The 10554-nt window shown below is 32.0% G+C and overlaps 1 protein-coding gene across 2 annotated transcripts; it reads left to right on the top strand.

Annotated features, from left to right (window-relative positions):
• Window positions 1-3777: 3777 nt before the first annotated feature.
• LOC119689069 (putative uncharacterized protein DDB_G0277255) lies at window positions 3778-10343 on the top strand. Of its 2 annotated transcripts, XM_038103813.1 has the most exons (3): window positions 3793-3859; window positions 4093-4193; window positions 6514-10343. In XM_038103813.1, exon 3 carries the CDS (start codon window positions 6534-6536, stop codon window positions 10197-10199), a length of 3666 nt encoding a protein of 1221 aa, XP_037959741.1. In that variant the 5' UTR covers window positions 3793-3859; window positions 4093-4193; window positions 6514-6533; the 3' UTR covers window positions 10200-10343. The 2 variants fall into 2 exon arrangements, with proteins under 2 accessions (XP_037959740.1, XP_037959741.1); XM_038103812.1 differs by lacking the exon at window positions 4093-4193 and having other exon boundaries at window positions 3778-3859.
• The last annotated feature ends 211 nt before the right edge of the window (window positions 10344-10554 follow it).

Here is a 10554-nt window from a genome sequence, read left to right as displayed (position 1 = left end):
TGTCTCGAAAACTAATTCATACTAACTTATGGCGTAATTGATTAAAATACCTGTTTCTCCTAAGACCCGTTGTCAAATGGGTGTGTCCAGGCAATCAGAATCATGCCAAGATATTATTTATTTCATAGAAATCTTTTCATTAGTTTAAGTCACTTAATAATCAAAATAAGCCTCAACTCCGCATATCTCGAAATTAAATCACTTTTCTTTGATAAACCCGGTATAAAAATTTATATATTTATATATATATATGCGTACCCACACCAGCACTATTCAATTGTCTCGATCCGGTATTCATTCGTCCGAGATGATGTTTCTTTTGCATGTGCAAATATATCGAACCCATAATCAAACCAAGTGATATTAATAACGCACTTATAGCGATTACTTTACTTTTATTTATATTTGGCATACTTTATATAATATTTTTATTTATTACTTTTAATTAAATAAATAATTATGTTCAATTACATTAAAGCATACAGCAGCCGCGATTGTTTAAAGAGTACTGAAGCTTTCAAGACTTGCTCTCGTAAAAGCGCTGAAAAGTCTCAAACTGATAACCTAGGCTTTGGGTATGATAACAATCCAAACAAAATACTGGGCATTGTATTTAGAATTGTTTTTGTTGAGTTTATTTAGTTTGATAATTTTTATACAAATAAAATGCATATTAATCTATATTTGAGTTAAATGTATTATAAAAAGATTCAAAAAAATTTGATGTGGTCACTGAGAACAAATAATTTTACATCATTTTCGATTAACAAAATATGCATACTTGATAAAATATTTATTTATGGTATTTAAAAGTATTAAAAATTTAATTAAAAAAGATTACTAAATAAATGTTTACTTGCTTGTTCTTACTATTTAAACATCACAATATAGTGTACGAATTAAAACACTTAATTCGTGTGATATGTCATAAATATTTTTGGAAACAATATACTATAAGCACTGCTGCACGATAGTAATGGGAATGATTGATTTTCAAGAAGGATATAATTATAACACAGCATGGTTATTGTAACTGGACATTTCTTATTCATTCAGGCAACCTTTTTACAAAGAAGGAAGCTGTATTACTATCAAAACATAATAGTTTCTACATAGCTTCTATCTGCAAGTATATAAGTTGTAGCTTTAGAAGTTAAGTTCTATTGACTAATAAGTAACCGTTGTATTTATATAGATCAAATCATATTTCTACTTATTAATTTAAGTTCGTGGCAAGATTTATTGGGCACAGTTATTTGAAAATGGATTTTAATTAGTAAGAAACTTTATCACACTAGGGTTTATATCAACATAGTTTAGATTCTAAAGCACCAGATTGTAAAGTTGCAAATTTTTGGTAGTTTTTAGTAGTTTGTAGTTTTTAGTCGCACGAGGTACTGCACACTAATAATATTTTAATGTATTGTTATTATGGCTTATATAATTCCATTGTATGTTAAATAGTAGTGTAAACATAGTACAGTATGACCTCGATTAATTCAACCCTCGAATATCGCAACTCCTTGGTTATTGCAACCTCTTAAATTTTCCTTGCATTACCTTCGATATTGCAACTTTGAAAATTGACTACCGCGAAGAATACAACTTTTGCGATTATTTTGCATTCTAAATATTTGATTTGTCACTTATATATATATATTTGCTCTCCTATACTCAATCATAAGAATTATGATTATGATTATGAAAGAATTATGAAATAAGAAATATTTTATAATATATTCTGCTGTTCGGAGCGGAGACGATTCCAAAAAATCAAAGATAATTAAAATCGGTCCAGCCGTTCTTGAGTTATAAGTGGTCTAACTAACATGACTTTCTTTTATGTATATAGATATATATACTAGCGGACCCGACAGATGTTGTCCTGCATGATATACTAGGCGATTAGGATATTAAACAAAGTAAAAAATGAAAGGCAAATTACGTAATAATTTTGTTATTCTTTCTTCTTCTTCTTCTTCTTTTTGTTGAGTTAGTACTATTACGCACTTTTACTCTATAATGGCTGGGGGGCTTATCTCTACCCCACACTAGGCTTTAACTAGGCTAAACAAAAATCATATCATTTATTTGTCTTCTAGTTGATGACGGACCTTAAATCAGCATATCTTCCTGAGAGTCCAGAAGTGGACTTGAGGATTGTTAGGGCGGGGTTAATTAGCGTATCAACTTTAGTGAATAATTTTAGAGTTCTGTCTCTGATATATTTTTTCACTGAGTCAATTCTAAGATCTCTATGTATGTCTTTTGATCTAATATACCATGGAATCTTAAACAGTTTTCCTAAAGCCAGGTTTTGAGTTATCTGTAATTGCTTTAAGGTAGTATTTCAGGCGGCTTTGCTATATGTAACACATCCGTACAGTAGTGCAGGTCTAATTACTTGCGTATAAAGTAACTTTCTGTTTTTAAAGTTGAAGTGATAATTATTAAATAGCGGCTTTAATAAATGCAGAATCTTAGACCAGCTATTCCGTTTGTATTTCAAATGTTTAAGCCAATTAAACCGTTTGTCAAAAGTGACCCCCAGATATTTTATGTTATCCTCCCACTGTATCTCCGTGTCGCAAACACTCACTCTTGGAGGATGCTGTCTTCTTTTTCGAATTATAAATATAGCCTTGGTTTCGTCATTATTAATTTTAATCTCCCATTTTTGGAAGTATTCCACCATAGATCTATATTTCCCTGTAAAGTATTGCTTACATTTATGGCATCCCGATCCGAGTAGATCAAGCACGTGTCGTCTGCGTAAAGCGCCATTGACGTGGGACTTAAGGTAGGGATGTCTGCCGTATATACATTAAACAATGTGGGAGACAAAGGCGACCCTTGAAGTACACCTGCTACTATTGATCGGGCGGACGAAAGAGTGCTGTTAATTTTAGTACAGAAGGACCTTTCTTGCAGAAAGCTACCAATGATTTTAGTCAAACCACTAGGGATCCCAAAACGGGCCAATTTGACTATTAGACCATCATGCCAGACCTTGTCAAAAGCTTTGGCTATGTCAGTTATTATCATAGATTAAAGAATGTCAAGTTTTTATATTTAACATAACCGATATCAACATTCTTAGAACCAGTTTCAAAGCTTACGTGTATTAGCTTTATAGTTACACATTTTGAATCTTTATTAGCTTTATCTTTGAGTGATTTGCAGACCGCTAACAGTTACTTTGAACTGCATAAATCTATGAAACAGTCTGCACCGTATTTAAGTATATATATTCACGCGTGATATTATAAATCATCTACTCATATATGTAACATATATTCACCTATTACACATATTCACATATTATGAGCATTATATGATATTTCATTACTCATCACCTTCAATGTTTTCGCATATTTTTCTTATTATGAAGAAAATCAAAAGATTTTTTAAAACCTACAATCGTTTTATCATTTATTAATTACAACAGACCACCATTAGCGACATCCTCATTCCTCAACCCCACCTTCATCACTACAGACTTTGCTCTTTGCTATGTCGTCATCGTGCACTCAAATCATAACTTGAATAGTATTCGACCTAAACTCCAGCAAAAGTGGTATTAAAGCCACCAAACCATTATACTAACGCACCCCTTTAAAGTTAGGAAAGACTTTTAAATAAAATAATCATTAAAACGTGCAGTATTCCGTACATATCATCCAATACATAATAAATTCATGGCATGCTGTATCTATCAAATCTACTGTCACCTATCAAATAAAAAAAAAGTTTTTTAATAAAATGTATTAGAAGTAAAAAAATTGTAGCAAAGTATAAAAAAATTTGAAACTATTATTATATCGTCAACGCTAAAAATATAATGTGTGAAGCACCATAGGTAAGTCCCCAGTAAAGCACGTTGCGATTGTCAACGCAAGTAATATAAGCTAAATGGAAAGATGTGGCACGACTTGTCATCCAATATTTATTTTAATTGTTTCTTGATCTTCCATGCGGCCAAGTTATGTCGGACATTTTAATTTATTTTTAAGTTATTCAAAGTTTTTCATTATCAGATAGTATTTTTCTGAATGAATTTTATTTAGATATACTCTTTTTACATTACATTAGACCCTGGATATAACTTCTTCACTTCTTTGAGGGAATATTGATATGTTTACTGTTTACAAGTGTAGGATCGCTCGTTATATCGATTGTTCCTTAAACCGAGAGTAAGTATTTATGTTTTAATGCGTGTTGTTATGTATCAGTGAACATTTTCACAAATCATACAAAGATGTATAGAATTCTATGAATATTTGTAATAGTTTTGACATACTTTGTGGCTTTGCCTTCAAGGTCTGGTTACTTTAAAAGTTTTGTATTTTCTACAAAGATCAAAGTTAGCTTCAAAAAGAGTAAGAAATATGAAAGATAACGATATTTTTTATATAATGCTTATATCCAATACAATTTATAGTGACTAAAAGTCTAAAGTCTACAGAAAACTTCATCGTCTATTCTACTACTATTGCTAATGTTTTGGCAATTTCTTCTCTAGTATTTCATTAGAAATTCTTTAAATAACTTTTTTTGCTCGACGTTGACATCTTGCGTTTGTGCTTTTGGGATATCATTTTCTTTATATACCATTTACATATGTAAATGTATGTAGATAACTCCAAAAATAAGAAGAAATGTATGACTATTGCATGCGTTTCAACTAGTTTGAATGGCTACAGCCACTCATATACAAAACATTCTGGGTCATTGTAAATATTTTTCCTTAATAATATGTACTAAGATTTGATCACTTCATCATTCCAGCTTAGAATTTTAACTAAACTAACTCTTTAACGTTTAGGCTTTACTTTTAATAATGGACTGATCAATTACCCAAATTTAATATATAGAAGATGCTAAACCTCACTACCGAAAAATGGTAAAATGACTGTTTGGCATACTGATAGTTCTACAGTTCCTTTGTCAATTGGTTTTAAACAACTTAATGTCTCCATATATATACTTTTTCACAAACTTTGAATTTTTTAGCAATTACTTTAAATGTATGAAGCAAAGTACAGCTTCATAGGTGACACATTCCGCTTGAAAGTTATTCAGGTTTTCGTATTAAGATTGTTTTTATTGAGTAATGCCAATTACATTAATTCAATCAATCAATTCCAATTCCAAGCTTAAAATCAAATTTTAGGTGTGATTCAAGAGAAAGTTTTTCTTATATCGAAATATGATTATTGTTTCTTTTATTAAAGCTTGATTAAACATACATGTCAAGTTTTCTCATTTCCCCTCCCTTTTAAAATGTCTGAGTTGCCAGACATGCCTTTTTTTCTGCATTATAAGTGGTTTTAGAAAGTTTTCTGCTGTTTGTACTAATATATTTCTTTTAAAACCTTTTTGTTCTATTTTTTATAATCAGCATAATCGGTAAAAGAATTCTACTGCACTCTATCATCTGCAGACTTGATATCGTGGTTAGAGTGCTGCAAGTCCTCTTTCGTTCTTTTGAACGACAGAATCCTTTAATTTTATTAATATACTGACATTAATATTTGTAAGCTTTTGTCTACTTTCACTAACTGAAATTATCATTATAATTACTATATCGATTTACTGACATTAGTATTTCTGAGCTTGTGTCTACTTTTACTATATGAAATTATCATTATAATTACTATAACAAACCTCTTAATTACTTTGGCTGTGGTGTGTATACAGTAGATTTGGATAAATTAATTAACCAATTGACCAAAACTTGAATATCAGATAAATATTCTGGAATTATTTAAAAAATTTTGTTTGCTAGTAAGCTGAAATAGTCAGTTGTCCCTCCCGTCCTTGGTTCCCTATGCTTAATACGCATACGCATACTTATAAAACAGTTGTAAGGAATATAAATACATACATAGTTGTATGGAGCAGATGGTACGGATAAGTTGCGATTAAGTTTGCAACAGTCTTTTTCAAAACAGTTCTCGAAAAAATTAAAGAGAGAATTGACAAATAAAAAAAAAATTATGAGCTACAACAGCTAACTACAATGGACTGGTTAAATAAAACTTGTCGACAAGTTATTCTCACAATACCAACCTTTTGAGAAGAAGTAGTATTCGCCAAAGCGACACTATAACATAATCAGCGTAAATAAGAAACCATGCAGGTGAAATATAGTAATAAAGTTGGAAGAAGATCTATTACTTTTAATTAATCATCAAAAAGCTAATATAATAAAGGCAAATACGTTAGACCCCTATGGCATAACATTTAATGTGATAACAGCTGATACTGATTAAAGCAGCATTGCAGTAAGTTATCTGAATCAATATTTCAATCAATAATATATATTGACACAATTTTATTTTAACAAATACTATCATCAAAATCCATGTGGTAATATTCCAAAATTATTTTTTAATCATCATTTTAGAATAATTTGGTAGTATTGAAAATAATTTCCAATCTAGTAGTTTAAAAAAATAATTTCATTAAATGTTTTTCAATATTTTTTTAATTCAGCTTTCAAATTTACAGAAAATTTTGGAACCACAATTATGGAAAAATTTTCAGTAGAAACTTTTGATTCAGCAGACTACAATGGGTGCGCACGTTCAATACCATCTATACCATTTACCACTCCCTACATCTTAGATTGTTCTCACAATCCTAACACATCTCCGTTACCAATAAATTCTTACAACGTTTCAAGTGTTAGATGTGGATGTGCTAATACAAGGCCTTTTGGTCGAACGTGCAAACCATGGCAAAGACAAAACTTGGGACATATTTCTAACACTCTGACAAATAACCCTAATGGTTTGATACCAAGAAATTACCAAACAAATGTTACCATGAAAAGAGGCTCCCTACAGAGAAACGTGCCAAAACGTCTATTGAATCGAGTCCAGTGTGATGGCGGCCTAGTTTTTGTAAAACCTCCACCAGAATGTAATCCGCAAGTAGCTAAAATAGCTAAAGTGACGGCAGTTAACTCGCAAAATTCAAAAATATGGAAATTTCCACTAAATCAGAAAACAAGCTTTCACCCGTCATGCAACCGCAGATTTATTGATTATGGAGGATCTAAGTCTAAACTCAATTTTTCTCCTATGAGAAAGGGTGCAATGAATATAACCTATAATAGTGGGGCGTGTTCCAAAAATTTGACTTCGAAAACTTCGAATCAAATAAGCTCACGTTACATAAAATCAAACAAGAGATCGGACACCGTTTATGTAAAAAGTAGTGATATCACTAATTATAATGAGATATTGACTGATATGAAACAGTGTGAAAGCTCTCTTACACAAATAACAGCGGTGATCTCAAATACAAATTGTTCTGGAACTCATAGCAGTGTCACAACTCGAAGCAGCTCAACTTGGGAACATAGCTCGGCTAACGACGATAATATAGATACACAAGTTTGCATATGGCTTAACAAAAACAATCGTTGTAATGAGTCAAAGCCAGTTGAAACCGAGAACCAAAGATTCCGTGGAAATCAAGGCGGACTTCAATATTGTGATGGAAGAATGTTTCGTAATACTTGCGATGATTGCAGTTTCACACAACACCAGCAACAAGATACTGAACAAAGTCGCACTAATGACACTGACGATCCGAATACCCGGTTCTATATTAATAAAAATAATCATGCAACTGGAAATTGTTGCAACTATCACAAGAAGGATATGAATAGACCACATGCTATGTACGAATATGATAATAGTGCAACTGACGTCGACGATTGCAGTGGATACCAGTTACCAAAATGTTCAAAAAGACTACAGAGTAAAGATGACTATAATAGTCGTAGTAGGTCAAAAAGTCGCAAGAAGAGGTATACAAGATCCGAAAATCAACGAGCAGATAAAAGGTTAGAAAAAAAAGCAAGTAAACTTTCAGAAGACTTGAAAAACTATGAAAACCTTAATTCATCAAATCCACAGAAATTTCAAGATAATATGGGTAAATACATAAAGTTCAACAATGAACAGATATCTAATAGCGCAAATAGTTATCAGACTCTCAGAAATTCCGGTGGATGCGACACTCGTACTATTTGTAAAAATTTTAGAAACACCAAAATTTATCTTCCTGAGAATCAAAACAATTACAAAAATTGTGTAAACTTTGTAGACACTAAAAATATCCCTGTTCTACGCAATAATCCATACAAAAATTTTGAAGATTCGGTCACACATAATAAATACAACGGCCCAAAAAATGAAGGCTCTTACAAATATTCTAAAAACCAAAATCAAAAAGAAGCAGGATTTATTTACGGCGAAACGTTTAAAGACTATGCGAACGATGTAGGCCAACACATTAATGACACAAATCACCAATATCGTGAGAACTATAAAAATGATAGTTTTGACGAAGAACCTAATACCGAGGGTGGTACTAACATGAGATATAGAAGGCGTTCGAGGTCTAACAGTAGACACAGATATGCACAAAGTAGTGTTAACCAAAATCGTGATACCAGCAAATATATTAATGAATGTGAAAGGTTGGTTACTTGTGATCATTGTTGTTCCAGATGCCGTGATAAATCGAACTGTCGGTACAATTGCAACAATTTTTCACATAAAAATGAGAAATCAAAACGTAACGGTTTTGAAAACGCTGCTTGTGGGTATGATAATTCAAGATATATTAGCAGTAACGACACTATTTGTGACTGTATCAAATCCAGATATCGTAGCATCAATGCAAATAATTATAATCAGATCCCCTTAAAATATGAAAGCGATAATGATAATGTTCGTGATTGCGGTTGTGATTGTGACAATTCTAGATACTGCAAAGTCATCAAAAATATTACACATAATAACAACGATTTAGAATCTCATCAAACATTTGGAAGCCTTAATAGTACCGATCACCAACAATATTTGCAAGTGGCAAACAATTTTCAAGCTACTGCTATAAGCAGTAAATACTGTACAGATGAGACTCCATCAAAGAACCAAAAGTTAAATCACAATACTGCGAGGCCCAGGAAATGTCTTGAGTACGATAATTGCAACGGTTATAAAAAGACTGCAGAACACAATCTAGAGTATTTTGACGAATTCGATAATCATATATATGATAACCAAACAGAAGTTTTCAGCATTCATATCCATCCGCGTAACCAAAAGGCACTAGAAACCACCAATAATTACATACCTTCTAATGCTTTCACAGAGCAAGCACACCATGAACCAAAAAATGTATGTGAACAAATAAATAGTAATGAATTTAAGAGCTGTAAACATTGCCAAGGTCTTAGACACTGCCTGAATTGGAGTCCGCCCAGTAATCTTTACGATAGTAATAGTGCTAACAGCAGACTACGAGAACAACATGAGCAAGAGCAGAGATCAGACGACAATGAAAGCAACAGCATAATACAAATTGACATTGATATGCTACCAAGTACCTCTAAAGGAATACCATTTCAAACATGGCTCGATAATGCCACAGGGTGTTGTAAAGATAAAGCTAAAAGTCAAACAAAGTTTTATTGTGCAAATGGACTTAAGTACTTTGAGAAAACCACTTGTAAAGAAACTTGTAATGCAAATGACATTTTGCTTGAGCAACAAGCCGTTTCCACAGCCCATAGTGACAAAAACGAAAAAAGTAATATACCACTAGATTCTGAGGATGATGAAACATCCAGACTTTGTCTGAGCCTAGAAATTGAAAATGCTCCTAGTAAATCTGAAAGTTCCAATGCGGGTTCATCAGACTGTTACGATATAATAGTTTCGAAAGAAATATCTAAAAGACCATGCATAAGTGAAGTCGGTAAGCAAATGCAACAATCTAATGAAAAATCTAGTGAAATTAGACATAAAATGGAATATATAGAAAACGTTCATAGTTTTAAAAAAGAAAAACGAATCTTTAAGGATGGTACAAATAAAGAAATAATTATAGACGAACATGTGAAAGTGGACCAATCATGTGGTCTGACGAAAAGTGAAGAGATCGATAATAATTGGGTTGACATACCGAGTGAAAGTGAACAAAATGTCTATGCTAACTATGCAAAGCTCTTAATAAATAAAATTGCAAAAGAGAAGCAGCACAAATTACACAGAAACCCAAGGAGTATACTTAGAGCTATGTTAGGCCCTCCTCTCAAACCAAGTATTAGGAACAATATAACTATTTTGGCCAGATCGTCTGAAAAGAAGACCATCAAAGGCAGTAAATGCTGAACCAAGAAAAAGAAAACTAAAGTATTTGTATTAAGAAAAATGTATATAAGCGGTGGAGAGAATCATTAATTAAACTAAATTTCCTAAGTTCAGAACTTTGTATTGCTCACAGAATCAACTTGAAATAAAAATTTTAGTTTCACAATACAAATTTTGGTTTTCTAATTTAAAAAATCCCAAAGAATTCGACGGTTTTACGAATGTATATTCAGTTGTAAGAGGATGAGAACAGTCATGGTAGGTTAGATTACGTTGAGTTAGCTTTTACCTGCAATTCTAAAGATCCTCTTAGGCTTATTGACCTATTGTGTTACCATTTAAGAAAGTAAAAAATATTAAAAGCTTTAAATGCTCT

Source organism: Teleopsis dalmanni, chromosome X (genome assembly GCF_002237135.1).
Source record: "Teleopsis dalmanni isolate 2A chromosome X, ASM223713v2, whole genome shotgun sequence".
NCBI lineage: Eukaryota > Metazoa > Arthropoda > Insecta > Diptera > Diopsidae > Teleopsis > Teleopsis dalmanni.
The sequence above is the reverse complement of the archived record's forward strand: the minus strand, read 5'-3'. Positions and strand labels throughout refer to the sequence as shown.